The following is a 19,235-nucleotide window of genomic DNA, read 5'->3' as shown; positions in this document are numbered from 1 at the left end:
AAGTTTGTCTCATTAGATCCCCAGTGTCAGAGGGAGAATTGTCTGATCTTATTTATTTCATGGAACAAACACAAACACACGTGTTTATTCAGAATCAACCCACAGATTGACAAACAGAGATCAACACAGCGAGAGATGGAGATTATCGGTAAACATCGCGAAATAGACAAGAGAAATAGAGAAGCAGAAACGGCCTCAAGCGCCAACAGACAGTGACAGGTAGCGGACAGGTATCAGTGAGAGGAGGTGCTGCAATTTCAGCTTGACTTGGCTCCTTGGCTTAGCTGGTCAAAGTGCCTGTTTGGGAGGGTCGCTTTTTTGTCTTGGTCTCCTATGTTACTTTTACCTCATTTGTGAATTAAACCACAAAATTAGACAGGGCGGTATTTACATTAGTTCCAGAGTCGACATGAAAAGGATTGCAGAACCGCAGTGCGGAAGTGCTCCCTCATTGTACAGAGGGACCTCTCATACAGTATATCCGAAACCCGTTTCGAGGGTACTGCTCTCGAGGGCTGATTTTACAAACTTCTTGACTTATCACCAGCAACCACCAAAGGTTGCGATGCGAAGCTGGTTTCAGAGCAGTTTTCGGCGTTCAGCTTATATCCTCAATGTGTAATTAGTAGAAACTAATTTAAAGGACATCTTAGTATCAATGAGAATGTCAGGCACAAATACAGAGGATAATCGATTACAAAGTGAACAAGCCAATCCAATCTCTCAGTCTCTCTCACTCCGTGAGTGGTTGTAAACCAGCAGAAGAAGCCGGAACAATGGCCGAGCCGGTTAGTTTGTTCCTTTTCCTTCGGGAGAGGAGGGTTGAAGAGAATGATTTCTGTTTCCAGCTGGACAAATCACTGGAATGAGCGGTGTATCTGGTTCCCATGGTACCCAATGAAACATCCACGTGTGTTGCTGTTATTTACACAGATACTTTCCTTCCTCACTAATTATAGGAAACTTTCGGCTCGGTTTAATCACACTTCAGAAATCCAGAAACACAGAGAAAGGGAGACACCTCATGGTGACATCACCTACAGGTGAGAGAGGTTTGCAGGTTTACCTGGAGCTGTAAATGTAGAAACTCCTTCCAATGTACAAACTCCCCTCACCAACAGCAATTCAATTCTAACTGATCGGAGACTTTGCTCATTTGTGGTGATTCTACTTTGTGGAGTTAAAGCAGCAGTAAAATCCGTTGTGTGTTACACACATAGCCGTTCAGTCAATATAAAACACTGTCATCCGACCTATCATGAGCAATGCCACAGCGGGTATATTAGGTTCCGGTCAGTCCTGCCTCCAGCAGGTGCTCTCTCGGTCTCACACTCCAGAGTCCCGCCTGTATATAAACACATTTCTGTTTCAGACTTTTACCTGAAGGCCAACGAATCTTCCGGCGGAGGCGGGGGTCCCCAGTGGGAGGCTCTCCATACGGGGGTCCTCCTGTGTTACTTTGGGGATCTGGGGTGGAGGGTGTTGCACGGAGCAGTCCCGTGCAACAGGCGTTTACGCCATTTTACGGACACCCAGGCCGCTTGCATTTTCTGCGGCCTGGAGGAGTCCGTGTTTCATTTGTACACTGGGTGTGCGAGACTGCAGCCCCTGTTCCATTATTTGGAGGGGCTGCTCCTCAAGTTCTGGCTGCACTTCAGTCCCACGCTCCTGATCTTTGGCCGCCCGGTGAGGAGTGGGGCGGGCAGGTCGGTGGACGTCCTCGTGGGCCTGCTCCTGGGCCTGTCCAAGGTGGCTATCCACAGGTCCAGGATGCTCGCGGTCCGTGGGGGCGGGTGCTCAGCCTGTCTGCCTCTCTTTCGCGGGTTGCTCCGCGCCCGGGTGGCCCTGGAGATGGAGCATGCGGTGTCTGCCGGTACGCTTGAGGCTTTCCACGACCGGTGGGCACCGCAGGGGCTGGAGTGCATCCTCAACGAGGATAATAAAATTTTGATTTGAACACTTGGTTTTGGTTTGTTTGGTTTTTAGTTGTTAAGCACACCCCACACCCCCCCCTTCTTATAAAAGGGGGGCCTAATAAAAAAGAAAAAAAAAAGGAGTGGGAGACACCTGGTGAACTGGATTGACCCGCGAATAAAGAAAAAAGGCCAACAAATCACAAGTCAAGAGGGAGGGAACAAACCAATCAAATATTTAAGGACTTTAATAGAAAATTCACCTGACCTGTCTGAGGAAAAAATGAAGCAAACGGATCGAGGTGAACAATTAGCAAAAGGTAACAATTAAAGAAAGGAGAAGCGGAACTGATCAAATCGCTCCAGATAGTTCTGGAAAAATCCGCTCGGTTTTCATCTCAGTTTCTCCGTTAAGTTGGGAACGGACAGCTGGAAATATTTTCCGTAATGTCATAAAGGCGATTAGAATTTAAAAATTACAAAGTAATAATTAATCTTATTTATACGATAGCATGTTATGTGTTTGTAAACTCTGGAATTGTTATCACGTTCTTCAAGTTTAGAGGAATGTTATGAATGTTCTCCACAGTAAACTGGGCAAATCTGTTAACGGGTGAAACGACTGATGATCAGTGGGAAATGTTTAAAGAAACATTTAACTAGATACAGATTCGGTTTATACCCCTGAGGGGCAAGAAATCTACTTGCCAAAAAAAACAGCCATGGACAACTAAAGAGATAAGGGACAATATAAGAAATAAGGAAAGGGCATACAAAAAGGCAAAAAATGACACAGATCCTGGCGAATGGGAAAGATATAAAGATCAACAATGGGTCACAAAACAGATAGTAAGGGCTACAAAAAGAGAGTATGAAAAGAAACTTGCAAGGGATATCAAAACCAATATGAAGAACTTTTATGGTTATATTAGGAAAAAGAGGGTGGTCAGGAGCAGTGTTGGCCCCTTAAAAACTGAAAGTGGGGATATTGTCATTGACAATGGGGAAATGGCGGACATGTTGAATAATTACTTTGCGTCAGTATTTACAGTAGAAAAAGAGATAGCATGCCGGAAATCCCAAGAAAACTTATATTGAATCGGGGACAGGGACTCGATAAAATTAACATAAGTAAAGCAACAGTAATGAAGAAAATAATAGCACTAAAGAGTGACAAATCCCCAGGACCAGATGGTTTCCATCCCAGGGCTTTAAAGGAAGTAGGTGAGCAGATTGCAGATGCCCTAACTATAATCTTTCAAAGTTCACTAGATTCAGGAACTGTCTCTCTAGATTGGAAAATTGCACATGTCACTCCGCTTTTTAAGAAAGGAGAGAGAGGGAAACTGGGGAATTATAGACCAGTTTGTCTAACATCTGTTGTGGGGAAAATGCTGGAGTCTATAATTAAGGATAGGGTGACTGAACACCTCGCGAATTTTCAGTTAATCAGAAAGAGACAGCATGGATAGTGGACAGGGGAATGTCAATGGATGTTATTTATATGGACTTCCAGAAGGCATTTGATAAGGCCCCACATAAAAGAATGTAAGCTAAGATAGCAGCCCATGGAATCGAGGGAAAAGTACAGACTTGGTTAGGAAGTTGGCTGAGCGAAAGGCGACAGAGAGTAGGGATAATGGGTAGGTACTCACATTGGCAGGATGTGATTAGTGGAGTCCCGCAGGGATCTGTCTTGGGGCCTCAATTATTCACAATATTTATTAACGACTTAGATGAAGGCATAGAAAGTCTCATATCGAAGTTTGCCGATGACACGAAGATTGGTGGCATTGGAAGCAGATGAAAACATAAAATTACAAAGCGATATCGATAGATTAGGTGAATGGGCAAAACTGTGGCAAATGGAATTCAATGTAGACAAATGTGAGGTCATCCACTTTGGATCAAAAAAGGATAGAACAGGGTACTTTCTAAATGGTAAAAAGTTAAAAACGGTGGATGTCCAAAGGGACTTAGGGGTTCAGGTACATCGATCACTGAAGTGTCATGAACAGGTGCAGAAAATAATCAAGAAGGCTAATGGAATGCTGGCCTTTATATCTAGAGGACGAGAGTACAAGGGGGCAGAAGTTATGCTGCAGCTATACAAAACCCTGGTTAGACCGCACCTGGAGTACTGTGAGCAGTTCTGGGCACCGCACCTTCGGAAGGACATATTGGCCTTGGAGGGAGTGCAGTGTAGGTTTACTAGAATGATACCCGGACTTCAAGGGTTAAGTTACGAGGAGAGATTACACATATTGGGGTTGTATTCTCTAGAGTTTAGAAGGTTAAGGGGTGATCTGATCGAAGTTTATAAGATTGTAAAGGGAACGGATAGGGTGGATAGAGAGAAACTATTTCCGCTGGTTGGTGATTTTAGGAGCAGGGGGCACAGTCTAAAAATTAGAGCCAGACCTTTCAGGAGCGAGATTAGAAAACATTTCTACACACAAAGGGTGGTAGAAGTTTGGAACTCTCTTCCGCAAACAGCAATTGATACTAGCTCAATTGCTAAATTTAAATCTGAGATAGATAGCTTTTTGGCAACCAAAGATATTAAGGGATATGGGCCAAAGGCAGGTATATGGAGTTAGATCGCAGATCAGCCATGATCTTATCAAATGGCGGAGCAGGCACGAGGGGCTGAATGGCCTCCTCCTGGTCCTATGTTCCGATGAATGTATGTTCTACATTTAAACGTAAGCGGATAAAGAAAACAATGCGTAATTTGTGTTTTAATGACACGAAGAGCTGCTTTTCTATGTTCCATGTCGAAATTTGTTTATTTACGCAACCATCATTTGCCAAATGAATCAATGTATTTATTTGTATATCTGTACGGTAAGGAAATCTCCAGTGGATCATTTCCAGGAGCCAGTCAAGCAGTTAAATTAGTTTGTCAAACCTAAAACACCCGCTGGGATTTGATGATTGAAAATTTCATTGAAAATCGGGACCGTCACTAAGTATTGGAACAAAGCTACCTGCTGACGTTTCGGGGCTGTTACTGATTTATTTATATCACTATCCCATTTTCAACTAGGTGAAGTTACAAATCTAACGGTATGAGTCTGGGTTGGAGAAGGAAGAGATTAAAGTATCAAATATAATTACACTGATTCCACAAACATTGCACACCACACTCCTTAAACATTGTTACTGTTTCCACATAAAACTGGAGAGGGGATAAATAGAAAGTAACAGAAAAAAGCTCATTAATGTATCAAATTTAATTTTGATATTATTGCACAAAGCTCTCTAGATTCAGGAACTGTCCCTTCAAGGCCAATATGTCCTTCCGAAGGTGCGGTGCCCAGAACTGCTCACAGTACTCCAGGTGCGGTCTAACCAGGGTTTTGTATAGCTGCAGCGTAACTTCTGCCCCCTTGTACTCTCGTCCTCTAGATATAAAGGCCAGCATTCCATTCGCCTTCTTGATTATTTTCTGCACCTGTTCATGACACTTCAGTGATCGATGTACCTGAACCCCTAAGTCCCTTTGGACATCCACCGTTTTTAACTTTTTACCATTTAGAAAGTACCCTGTTCTATCCTTTTTTGATCCAAAGTGGATGACCTCACATTTGTCTACATTGAATTCCATTTGCCACAATTTTGCCCATTCACCTAATCTATCAATATCCCTTTGTAATTTTATGTTTTCATCTACACTGCTTACAATGTCACCAATCTTTGTGTCATCTGCAAACTTAGATATGAGACTTTCTATGCCTTCATCTAAGTCGTTAATAAATATTGTGAATAATTGAGGCCCCAAGACAGATCCCTGCGGGACTCCACTAGTCACATCCTGCCAATGTGAGTACCTACCCATTATCCCTACTCTCTGTCGCCTTTCGCTCAGCCAATTTCCTAACCAAGTCCGTACTTTTCCCTCGATTCCATGGGCTTCTATCTTAGCTAACAGTCTCTTATGTGGGACCTTATCAAATGCCTTCAGGAAGTCCATATAAATAACATCCATTGACATTCCCCTGTCCACTACTTTAGTCACCTCTTCAAAAAATTCAATCAGGTTTGTCAGGCACGACCTACCTTTCACAAATCCATGCTGGCTCTCTCTGATTAACTGAAAATTCTCCAGGTGTTCAGTCACCCTATCCTTAATTATAGACTCCAGCAAATTCCCCACAACAGATGTTAGGCAAACTGGTCTATAATTCCCCAGTTTCCCTCTCTCTCCTTTCTTAAAAAGCGGAGTGACATGTGCAATTTTCCAATCTAAAGGGACAGTTCCTGAATCTAGAGAACTTTGAAAGATTATAGTTAGGGCATCTGCAATGTGCTCACCTACTTCCTTTAAAACCCTGGGATGGAAACCATCTGGTCCAGGGGATTTGTCACACTTTAGTGCTATTATTTTCTTCATTACTGTTGCTTTACTTATGTTAATTTTATCGATTCCCTGTCCCCGATTGAATGTAAGTTTTCTTGGAATTTCTGGCATGCTATCTCTTTTTCTACTGTAAATACTGACGCAAAGTAATTGTTGAACATGTCCGCCATTTCCCCATTGTCAATGACAATATCCCCACTTTCAGTTTTAAAGGGGCCAACATTGCTCCTGACCACCCTCTTTTTCCGAATATAACTATAAAAATTCTTCATATTGGTTTTGATATCCCTTGCAAGTTTCTTTTCATACTCTCTTTTTGTAGCTCTTACTATCTGTTTTGTGACCCATTGTTGATCTTTGTATCTTTCCCATTCGCCAGGATCTCTGCTATTTTTTGCCTTTTTGTATGCCCTTTCCTTACGTCTTATATTGTCCCTTACCTATTTAGTTGTCCATGGCTGTTTTTTTTTTTTGGCAAGGAGAGTTCTTGCCCCTCAGGGGTATAAACCAGTTCTGTATCTCGTTAAATGTTTCTTTAAACATTTCCCACTGATCATCAGTCGTTTTACCCATTAACTGTTTACTGTGGACAGTCTCTGTCTCATCCCATTGAAGTCGGCCTCACCCAAGTCTCGAATCTTAGCAGCTGACTCACTTTTTTCCCTTTCAAACATTACATTGAACTTGATCATGTTATGATCGCTATTGGATAGATGTTTTCACACAGTTAAGCTGTTAACTAAATCTGGTTCATTACTCATTACGAATTCTAGTATGGCTTGCCCCCTTGTTGCCTCCAGGACATACTGCTGCAGAAAACTATCCCGAACACACTCAAAAAATTCACTACCTTTCTGACAGTTGCTAGTCTACTTTCCCCAATCTATGTGAAGGTTAAAGTCCCCCATTAAGACCACTATGCCTTTCTTACATGCTTGTCTAATCTCTGCATTTATACAATCTAGCACTTCAGAGCTGCTGCCAGGGCTCCTATACACAACTCCCACTATAGTCTTAGATCCTTTCCTATTTCTCAATTCAACCCATAAGGTCTCTGTTGGCTGCTTACCTCTCGTTATATCCTTCTTTATCATGGAATTGATTTAATCTCTAATCACTAAGGCTACTCCTCCCCCTCTTCCATTTTCCCTATCTCTCCTGCAGACCTTGTAACCTGGTATATTTATTTCCCAATCCTGACCATCCTGCAGCCATGTCTCAGTAATAGCTATCATGTCATACCCTCCAATTTGAATTTGAACCTGTTGTTCATTTAATTTATTCATTATACTCCGTGCATTTGTATATAGAACTCTTAGTTGGGCCACACACCCTAGCCTGACCTTCAGCTTTGATGCTGGGATAATCGCCTTCCACCTTCTAGTTTTCACTTTATCTGTAGTGTCTAAAGTACACTTTCTTTCCGCTGCTCTACGCTTTTCCCTTTCACTTGTTCTTGAACAACTGTTTGTACTATTTGTATTGTAAATTTCCCCTGGGTCTTCCCCTCTCTTGCTGCTCTCAACTTTACTCCCTTCTGACTCCCCGCTCAGGTTCCCATCCCTCTGCCACTCTAGTTTAAACCTTCCCCAACAACACGAGCAAACACCCCCGCGAGGACATTGGTCCCGGTCCTGTTCGGGTGTAACCCGTCACGCTTGTACAGGTCCCACCTTCCCCAGAACTGGTCCCAATGTCCCAGGAATCTAAATCCCTCCCTCCTACACCATCCCTGCAGCCACGCATTCATCCAGTCTATTCTCCTGTTCCTATACTCACTAGCACGTGGCACTGGTAGTAATCCTGAGATCACTACCTTTGAAATCCTGCTTTTTAATTTATCTCCTAACACCTTGAATTCACCTTGCAGGACCTCATCCCTTTTTTTTACCTATGTCCTTGGTACCGAAATGGACCATGACTACTGGCTGTTCACCCTCCCCCTCCTGAATGTCCTGCAGCCGTTCCGTGACATCCTTGACCCTAGCACCAGGGAGGCAACATACCATCCTGGAGTCACGTTTACGGCCGCAGAAACGCCTATCTGTTCCCCTTACAATTGAATCCCCTATCACTATAGCCCTCCCACTCTTCTTCCTCCCCTCCTGTGCAGCAGAGCCACCCGTGGTGCCACGAACTTGGCTCTTGCTGCTTTCCCCTGATAAGCCATCTCCCCCAACAGTATCCAAAACAGAATATCTGTTTGAGAGGGAGATGGCCCCAGGGGACTCCTGCTCTACCTGCCTGGTCCTTTTACTCTGCCTGGCGGTACTCATTTCCTTTCTGCCTGTGTAATCTTTACCTGCGGTGTGACCACCTCACTGAACGTGCTATCCACGATAGTCTCAGCATCACGGATGCTCCACAGTGAATCCACCTGCAGCTCCAGCTCCGAAATGCGGTTTGCCAGTAGCTGCAGCTGGACACACTTCCTGCACACGTAGTCACCAGGGACACTGGTAGTGTCCATGACTTCCCACATAGTGCAGGAGGAGCATATCACGGGTGCGAGCTCTGCTGCCATGACTTGCCTTAGATTTACCCTGCGTTCACCTCTCAGACTCTCCTCCCGCTCTCGGTCTCTCCTTTTATACTGTCCTCACCTCTCGGAAACTAATATCTGCAATCGATCAACTGAAGCGAATTGCGCTCGAAGTAGATCTGGAAATTGCGCAGTGCAGCCGCACAGGAATTTCAAATCCACCCTGCGAGGAGGAAAGGAAGTGACAGAAGCAGAAGGAGATGCTCCGTGAAAGATTTGGACCCAGACCTGTTGCATGAAACTTTAAATATTGGCAGCCTTTAACTGTAGCTCACAGTGTCAGAGCAGTCACTGTTTTTAGTGCCTTTTATGTATCTTACACTGTATCTCCTCAATAGCCCTCGGTTATTACAGCACCGCTTTCTTCAAATTCAATCCCAGTGTGACAACATACACGATTTCAAAGCTAAACAGGGTGTGTGAGATTGGCAGGAGAGTGCGAGTGGGGATCACGGGCCTGGGAGATCAGCTCCTGAACATTAAGATATTCCGCACAGGAAAGAAGCAGGGAGATAAGATCTCTGTGTCTATTTATTCCGGCATGTGCAAAATCCATCCCCACTCAATGGTCAGCACCGTCCTTTCCCTCTCTCCCCGCTCTCCATGTCAGGTTGGGTTTCATAAATTCGCTGTGTTTGCATCGAACATCTAATTCAGCTGGCAGGGGAGCAGAGGAAAACTGGAGGGAAAGAAGAATCAAAAATAGGAGATGCCCCGTGAAACGGGCAGGATTTTGTGTGTCCCAGTTGCTGACCTGAGTCTCCTCGCACCTTTTCCAGGAGCTGCATCGATTCGGTCCGTGCGGGCGTTCATTTTGTAAATGGAAACAGAGACATCAGCAGCTTGTGGGAGAATTTCACCTCACTTTTCCGTTTCATGCGCAGGCCTACCCGCACTCGGTGCTCTCACTGCCTCAAGAAGTATTTCATGTCCTCACCGACAATGGCACTTTGTGTGAGCAGCTTGTCCGGATTGGACTGGACTGAGCTGGGACACTGAGGACAGTCAACGACTGAAATCAGTACATTAAACAGAAAACATTATTCCCTCATACATCCTGATACAGTAGGGTCTCTATACTTAAATTATTGTTTCATTCATTGGAACTTAGGAACAGGAGCTGATCTCCCAGGCCCGTGGTCCCCACTCGCACTCTCCTGCCAATCTCACACACCCTGTTCAGCTTTGAAATCGTGTATGTTGTCACACTGGGATTCAATTTGAAGAACTCAGCCCCTCGAGCATAGAGGCTAATGTATCCTTCCCGAGGTGTGGATTCCAGAACTGAATGCAATGCTCCAGATGGGGTCTCACCAGGACTCTGTGCAGCTCTAACATAATTTCCAACGGTTTGTATTCCAACCATCTTGAGATAAAGAGGGGGGAGAGGTGCGAGAGCGCAAGAGAGCGAGAGAGACAGGGGAAAAGAAAGAAAGGGAGAGAGAGAGAACACTTTGTATTGGACAAACTGACAGTAGATTTGACAGAAAACACAATTCGCTCTGAAGCAATGGATAGCGTGTTGGATTTCTAATTAATGGTGAAACAGCCATTGGAAGCTTATTGGTTTGAGTCCCACCAGAGTTGAATTTTAGTTCTGGGTTCGGTGCTTACGGAGCTGGGAGTGAAATTTTGCAGCAAGACGGCAACTATATCATTAATGTCCGTCCAGGATGGGAAATTACCAACTCCACTTCCTGTGATACAAATGGCTCCAGTCCCACCGGAGTTCATGATGCTCAATCCCCTCTGAGCTGGATCGGTGAAACACTCAAGAAGGAGGCTCATCATCTGCTGAGAGCAAAAGTCAATCTCCTGGACTTCCAGCTCTGTCAGGCGGCATGTTCTTTCAGACAGGTTTCCAACTGGACACATGCAGCCTGCTACCGTGCGAGCATTGGTGCTTCAGGGGTAGAATTCTTGCTTGCAGTAATTCTATTCCTGTAAAAGTAGCTCCTGATGTGCAGGGTGGGAACTATCCTGGCTGAGTGCTCTCAGGCGCTGGTTTAAAGCTCTAATTAAATCACACAATTTTCTGATGGATCAAAATCATAGTTTGTGGCTCTAAAACTGCAGCTTCCCTGCTGTAAACAATTAATACTAACGCACTGATTTAAACCTCTTATGTGCTATTGGAACACGGTAGGCAGGAGGAACAACACTAATAAACAGGTCTATTTTGGAACACACCAATTGTACCTTTAATTCAGGTCGAAATGTTCACAGCAATAGGATTGTTTGCTCTCAGTGAGAGTCGAACTTACAAGGTCGGCATTTCCCGAGCCTGGACTGTTATATAAAACATTCAACTCTGCTGGAAAAAAATTAAGGTGAGAGGCCCTTACCTGTGGAAACGTGTCGTGTCCCCTTGATGAAACTAAAATCTGCACTTTCACTTTCAGCTTCTTTTACCTGCTCCGCTCCATCGCACCGCAATCCGGTTTTCCGTGAATCGGTCAAAATGAGGATTGCTGGAAATTCGAGTCGCGGTGAGAATTCAAACCCACGCCCCCGCAGCGATTGGCCCTTAAATCCATCGACCGCTTGGCAACGCAAGCACTGGAGTGCTCAACCAATAGTGAAATATGTGACTGGTGATTGAACAGTGGCTTTCTTGCTCTTTCCCATCTGAGTCCAGCGCTTTTGAGTTGGGCAAGAAGTTAATTAAAGGGCTTTCTGAGTCTTGTTGCATTAAGGCTTGATGAATAAACTTGTCATCCAGCCCCGCGCTGAGAATTTTAGGAACATAGGCACAAGAGAAAAATATTAATTCCCTCGAACCTGCTGCACCATTTAATTCGATCAGGGATGATCTGTACATCAACTCTATTTACCCGCCTGTGACACAAAGTCTCGATCCCCGTTCGGGGAAAGATCGATCAATCTCAGTCTTGAAAATGCAATTGGACCCCCAGCATTTTCAGCCTTTTGCTGGGGAGAGTTCAAGATTTCTATAACACTTTCCGTTATAAAATGATGACTGATTTATTGTCTGGACGGTCTAGCTCTGCTTCCAAGATGAAGCCCCCTCATTCTGGATTCTCCCAACAGAAAAAGCTGTCGAATCCCAAGAATGAACTAAAGACCTGTAAACCTCCCGTCTAACACTCGCCCAACGGAGCTATTTTGACATTCGGTACAAGCTCTTATTCTTTGATGAGCACATAAGGGGAGATGACAGCTTCTCCTCGATGAACGCGGCACCTCAGAGCAATGGGGACCGAACAAACTCTGCACCTCATCCTGAACACAGACAGGTCGATTCACCTGTGTAATTACAGAGCACTTGGGTTTAAAGGAAGAGCAAAAAAGATTCACAAAGATTATACCAGAACTGAGAGAATATAATTATCAGGAAACACTAAAGAGGCTTGGGCTTTTTTCTCTAGAAATGAGACTGCTGAGGGGGTGATCTGACAGAGGTCTTTAAGATAATGATGGGGTTTGATAGGGTCGATGTAGAGAAAATGTTTCCACTTGTGGGGGAGTCAAAAACTAAAGGTTATCAATATGATAGTCGCTAATAAATCCAATAAGGAATGAAGGAGAAACTTTTTTATCCAGAGAGTGGTAAGAATGTGGAACTCGCTACCACAAGGAGTAGTTGAGGCAAATAATATAGATGCATTTAAGGAGAAGCTAGATATGCACATGAGGGAGAAAGGATATGCTGATAGGGGGAGATGAAATAGGGAGGGAGGAGGCTCGTGTGGAGCATAAACTCTGGCACAGACCAGTTGGGCCGAATGGCCTGTTTCTGTGCTGTGGACTGACTGTAAGAGGACATATTCAGGCTGGTGGAATGGGTGGTCACATGGCAGATGAAATTTAACGTGGAGAAGTGTGAAGTGATACATTTTGGTAGGAAGAACAAGGAGAGACAATATAAAGTAAAGGGTACAATTCTGGGGTGCAGGAAGAGAGAGAGACCTGGGGGAAATATGTGCAAAATCGTTGAAGTTGGCAGGGCAGGTTGAGAAAGCGGTTAAAAAAGCATACAGTATCCTGGGCTTTATCAATAGAGGTATAGAGTACAAAAGCAAGGAAGTTATAATGAACCTTTATAAAACACTGGTTCGGCCAAAACTGGAGTATTGTGTCCAGTTCTGGGCACCACAATTTAGGAAGGATGTGAAGGCCTTAGAGAGGGTGCAGAAGAGATTTACGAGAATTTTTCCGGGGATGAGGAACTTTAGTTACATGGATAGACTGGAGAAGCTGGGGTTGTTCTCCTTAGAGCAGAAAAGGTTGCGAGGAGATTTGATAGAGGTATTTAAAATCATGAAGGGCCTAGACAGAGTAGATAGAGAGAAACTGTTCCCATTGGTTGAAGAGTCAAGAACCAGCCAACACAGAGTAAGGTGATTGACAAAAGAACCAAAGGTGACATGAGAAAAAAAACTTTTTAACAGTGAGTGGTTAGGATCTGCAATGCACTGCCCGAGGGGGTGGTGGAGGCAGATTCAATCATGGCCTTCAAAAAGGGAACTGGATAAGTACTTAAAGTGAAAAAAATTGCAGGGCTACGGGGAAAGGGCAGGGGAGTGGGACTAGCTGGATTGGTCTTGCAGAGAGCCAGCACGGGGCTTGACGGGCTGAATGGTCCTTCTTCTCTGCTGCAACCATTCTATGAGTCTACGTAACTCAATATAGTGCCTTTAACGTAATAAAAAAAGTCCCAAGGTTCTGCACAGGAGCATAATCAGACAAAAAATGACACCAAGCCAAAGAAGGAGACATTAGGACAAGTGACCAAAACTTGGTCAAAGAGATAAGTTTTAAGAATCATCTTAAAGGAGGAGGAAGAGGTGGAGCAGCGAAGACGTTTAGGGTATTCAAGAGCTTATGGCCTAGATATCTGAAGGCATGGCCAAAAATAGTGGGGCACAGGGAGTGGGTGATCCAGAAGAGGCCAGAGTTAGAGGAATACAGACGTCTTGGAGGGTTGTAGGATTGGAGGAGGTTACAAAGATAGGGAGAGGCGAGATCGTGGAGGGATTTGAAAGTGGGGCAGAAAACACTGGTGGGAGTAATTTATAGGCCCCCTAACAATAGCTATACAGTTGGACAGAGTGTTAATCAAGAAATAATAGGAGCTTGCAACCAAGCTAATGCAGTAATTGTGGGGGACTTTAATCTTTATATAGACCGGGCAAATCAAATTGGCAATGGTATCATGGAATGCATTCGAGACAGTTTCCTGGAACAATACAAGATGGAACCAAGCAGGGAACAAACTTATTTTGTATTGTGTAATGAGACAGGGTTAATTAGTAATCTCATAGTGAAGCATCCTCTGGGCAAGAGTGATTATAAAATGATAGAATTTCACATTGAGTTTGAGGATGTCATATTTAAGTCCGAAAGTAGAGTCTCAAACTTACATAAAGCCAATGACATAGGCATGAGGGGCGAGTTGGCTACAATAGATTGGAAATTAAATTAAAAGGTAAGCAGTGGCAGAAATTGAATGAAATATTTCAGAATTCTCAACTAATATACATTCCATTGAGAACTCTACGGGAAAAGCGATCCATCCGTGGCAAATTAAAGAAATTAAGGATAGTATTAGATTAAAAGAAGAAGCTGATAGTGTTGCGAAGAACAGTAAGGATTGGGAGAGCTTTAGAAACCAGCAAAGGATGACCAAAAAATTGATGGAAAGGGAGATAATAGAATATGAAAGCAAACTAGCAAGAAATATCGAAACAGATTCTATACATACGTAAAAAGTAAGAGAGTAGCAAAAATAAACATTGGTCCTTTAGAGGCTGAGACTGGAGAAATTATAATGGGGAATAAGGAAATGACAGAGACTCTAAACAAATACTTTGTATCTGTCTTCACAGCAGAAGACACAAAAAGCATACCAGAAATAGTGGGGAACCAAGGGTCTAATGAGAGGGAGGAACTTAAAACAATTAATATCAGTAGAGTAAAGGTAGTAGAGAAACTGACGGGGCTAAAAGCCGACAAATCCCCTGGACCTGATGGCCTACAACCTAGGGTTCTAGAAGAGGTGGCCGCAGAGATAGTGGATGCATTGGTTGTGAACTTTCAAAATTCCCAAGATTCTAGAACGGACAAGGCGGATTGAAAGATAGGAAATGTAACTCCGCTATTCAAGAAAGAAGGGAAAGAGACAACAGGGAACTACAGGCCAGTTCGCCTGACATCAGTTGTCAGGAAAATGCAGGAATACATTATTAAGGAAATGGTAACAGGGCACTTAGAAAATCATAACATGATTAGGCAGAGTCAACATGGTTTTATGAGAGGGAAATCGCATTCAACAAATTTAGTAGAGTTCTTTGAGGATGTAACGAGCAGGGTAGATAAAGGTGAACCAGTGGATCTGGTATATTTGGGTTTTCAAAAGGCATTCGATAAGGTGCCACATAAAAGGTTGTTACGCAAGATAAGGGCTCATGGGGTTGGGGGTAATATATTAGCATGGATGGAGGATTGGTTAATGGACAGAAAACAGAGAGTAGGGATAAACGGGTTATTCTCAGGTTGGCAGACTGTAACTAGTGGGGTGTTGCAAGGATCGGTGCTTGGGCCTCAGCTATTTACAGTCTATATTAATGACTTAGATGGAGGGACCGAGTGTAATGTATCCAAGTATGCTGACGATACAAAGATGGGTAGAAAAGTAAGCTGTGAGGAGGACACAAAGAATCTGTGAAGGGATGTATACAGGTTAAGTGAGTGGGCAAGAGGTGGCAGATGGAGTATAATGTGGGGAAATGTGAGGTTATTCACTTTGGTAGCAAGATTGAAAAACAGAATATTTTTTAAATGGTGAGAAACTATTAAATATTGGTGTTCAGAGGGATTCGGGTGACCTTGTACATGAAACACAGAAAGTTAACATGTAAGTACAACAAGCAATTCGGAAGGTAAATGGAATGTTGGCCTTTTTTGCAAGGGGATTGGAGTACAGGAGTAAGGAAGTCTTGTTACAATTGTACAGGGCTTTTGTGAGACCACACCTGGAGTATTGTGCACAGTTTTAATCTCCTTATTTGACAAAGGATATACTTGCCTTACAGGCGGCGCAACAAAGGTTCACTCGATTGTTTCCTGGGATGAGAGTGTTGTCCTACATGGAGAGTTTGTGTAAAATGGGCCTCTATTCTCTAGCGTTTAGAAAAATGAGAGGTGATCTCATTGAAACATATAAGATTCTGAGTGGGCTTGACAGGCTAGATACTGAGAGGTTATTTCCCCTTTCTGGAGTGTCCAGGACTAGGGGACATAGTCTTAGGATTAGGGGTCGGCCATTTAAGACTGAGACAAAGAGGAATTTCTTCACTCAGAGGGTTGTGAACCTTTGGAATTATCTACCCCAAAGTGCTGTGGATGCTGAGTCATTGAGTATATTTAAGGCTGAGATCGATAGATTTTTGGACTCTGGGGTAATCAAGGGATATGTGGATGGGATAAGAAAGTGGAGTTGAGGTCGATGATCAGCCATGATCTTATTGAAGGAATCTTACAACACCAGGTTATAGTCCAACAATTTTATTTTAAAATCACAAGCTTTCGGAGATTATCTCCTTCGTCAGGTGAGTGAGTGAATGAGAGGTTCTCAAATCGCATATCTTATATTAGGCTGGGACACCATCACACCAATCAAAGGTGTCGTTGGTGTTCAGACAGGTTAGCCACGGAAAACAGTAGATCCCAGTATACTGAATACACAATGTGTCAAATTACACAGACAGAGAGAAAGGGACCCGAAAGGCAGAGAGAGAGAGAATTTCCAGTTGTATTAAAAACAGATAATTTTTTTTTCTGCTGGTGGGGTTACGTGTAGCGTGACATGCACCCAAGATCCCGGTTGAGGCCGTCCTCATGGGTGCGGAACTTGGCTATCAATTTCTGCTCGACGATTTTGCGTTGTCGTGTTGACGATCCGGATTCTTTCCCCTCAGTCTGGTTCAGTAAAAACTGAGTCGAATACATTTTAAAGTTCATCACAACTTTAATAGCAGGGTTCTTAGTCTGCAGCATTGATTTGGACTCCTGATAGAGTCCCTCTATGCTGGCAGAGCAAGAACAAAAACATACAGAAATCCACACGTTTTTATACAGATCAATAGGGGTTGGAACATACTTAATGAGGGTCAACACGAATCATAAGCCGGGCATAGGTTGCCATGCGAGGTTACATTATTTCCGGCCAATCATAGACAATCCATGTGCTGACCATGTTGCTGTTGGACATCAAAGGGGATACTTCCTCATCTTCCAACTTGGAATGTTCTTCCCTGTTCCTTCTGTTCCTTATCTCCCAACCTGGAATGTCTTTCAACTTTGGCTAAGCTCGTTACCTATATTGATCTGCCATATACATGGAGACATTCAGACCTGTCCTTGAATCACATCAAAAACTCTGCATTGATAAGACAATGCAAACCTGCTGACTACGCAAACATATGGCCCAGCAGGAGGCCAGGCCACCTTTACCAATCTCAGTTACTAACTAATTAACCCTTTCTAACCATTTTGCATTCTGCTTCTTTGCCACATTGGCATCTTAATATTTTACCGAATACTGACCACGTAGGGATTCTCATTCCTCCCTATTATCATTTCATGATAACCAATTATTACGGTGCTCACTGGTTCTGCAGGTTCTGCAGCGCAGCAACATTTAAGTAAGCAATAAACTATAAGAATTATAACAATGAATATGACTAGCCCTTGAACTAGAGAAGTCCCAATAGAACACAGACATGTTTCATCAATACGCCTTTGTACTCTTATCTGTTCTCAGGAACAGACTCCTTCTAAACATCTCTCAAGTAAACAATTTTACAACACCAAGTTATAGTCCAGCAATTTTATTTTAAATTCACAAGCTTTCGGAGATTTTCTCCTTCCTCAGGCAAATGGATACAAATGAAGGAGAAAATCTCCGAAAGCTTGTGAATTTAAAATAAAATTGCTGGACTATAACTTGGTGTTGTAAAATTGTTTACAATTGTCAACCCCAGTCCATCACCGGCATCTCCACATCATCTCTCAAGTAAGCTGCGAATGTCCTTGGTCAGCTAAACCTATTCAATTGTAAACAATTTTACAACACCAAGTTATAGTCCAGCAATTTTATTTTAAATTCACAAGCTTTCGGAGGCTTCCTCCTTCCTCAGGTAAACATTTACCTGAGGAAGGAGGAAGCCTCCGAAAGCTTGTGAATTTAAAATAAAATTGCTGGACTATAACTTGGTGTTGTAAAATTGTTTACAATTGTCAACCCCAGTCCATCACCGGCATCTCCACATCAAACCTATTCATGTTAGTTTGAAAAGGCTATCATAGTCAAATATCCTATGGTGCTTTATATTTTGTTTCCAGCCTAACTGGACTGAATGGTACCTTTCAGACCGTTTTACACCTGTGAATTGGTGCCCTCCCCATTATATCCCTTAATCCAAATTCTCCCTACAATATCCCGTTAGATGCTGTACCTCATCTTAACCAGGTTCCCTTCGTGTTGGCCACCAGTCCGGGTGGAAGAGAGGCAGAGCATCTGATAATCCTATCAAACTATAATTGTCTTCCCTTTTACATGCACCTTACCCCAGCGGGTGCTACTCCCGGTACCATTAAGATGTGTTCTTAGTTGAAACTTGCAAAGAAGGCATATGGGATACTTGCCTTTATTAGCCGAGGCATAGAATATAAGAGCAAGGAGGTTATGATGGAGCTGTATAGAACACTGGTTAGGCCACAGCTGGAGTACTGTGTGCAGTTCTGGTCACCACACTACAGGAAGGATGTGATCGCTTTGGAGAGGGTGCAGAGGAGATTCACCAGGATGTTACCAGGGCTGGAGCGCTTCAGCTATGAAGAGAGACTGGGAAGATTGGGTTTGTTTTCCTTGGAGCAGAGGAGGCTGAGGGGGGACATGATTGAGGTGTACAAAATTATGAGGGGCACAGATAGGATGGATACTAAGGAGCTTTTTCCCTTCGTTGAGGGTTCTATAACAAGGGGACATAGATTCAAGGTAAAAGGCGGGAGGTTTAGAGGGGATTTGAGAAAGAACTTTTTCACCCAGAGGGTGTTTGGAGTCTGGAACTCACTGCCTGAAAGGGTTGTGGAGGCAGGAACCCTCACAACATTCAAGAAGCATTTGGATGAGCACTTGAAATGCCATAGCATACAAGGCTACGGACCAAATGCTGGAATATGGGATTAGAGTAGACAGGGCTTGATGGCCGGCGCGGACACGATGGGCCGAAGGGCCTCTATCCTTGCCGTATGACTCTATGACTCTATGACTCTATGAAACCACAGAGACAATGGGGACATTCTCACCCAGGCTCTGTTTTACTATCTTTGCCAAACCCTTCATCCTCTGCTTACATTTATTACATGCAATGAAAATCAAGAAGCACATTAC

At 43.5% G+C, this 19,235-nt stretch overlaps 1 protein-coding gene across 1 annotated transcript in view; it reads right to left on the bottom strand.

Moving 5' to 3' along the window:
• LOC137300291 (probable G-protein coupled receptor 139) overlaps positions 1-10,693 on the bottom strand; it is a 47,401-nt gene extending 36,708 nt beyond the window's left edge. Inside the window, exon 1 of the mRNA XM_067969399.1 lies at positions 10,504-10,693. Coding sequence (XP_067825500.1) covers positions 10,504-10,693 — 190 coding nt within the window. The remainder of the gene's footprint in view (positions 1-10,503) is intronic.
• Positions 10,694-19,235: the final 8,542 nt, after the last annotated feature.

This window comes from Heptranchias perlo, chromosome 2 (genome assembly GCF_035084215.1).
Source record: "Heptranchias perlo isolate sHepPer1 chromosome 2, sHepPer1.hap1, whole genome shotgun sequence".
Classification (NCBI taxonomy): Eukaryota; Metazoa; Chordata; class Chondrichthyes; order Hexanchiformes; family Hexanchidae; genus Heptranchias; species Heptranchias perlo.
The sequence above is the reverse complement of the archived record's forward strand: the minus strand, read 5'-3'. Positions and strand labels throughout refer to the sequence as shown.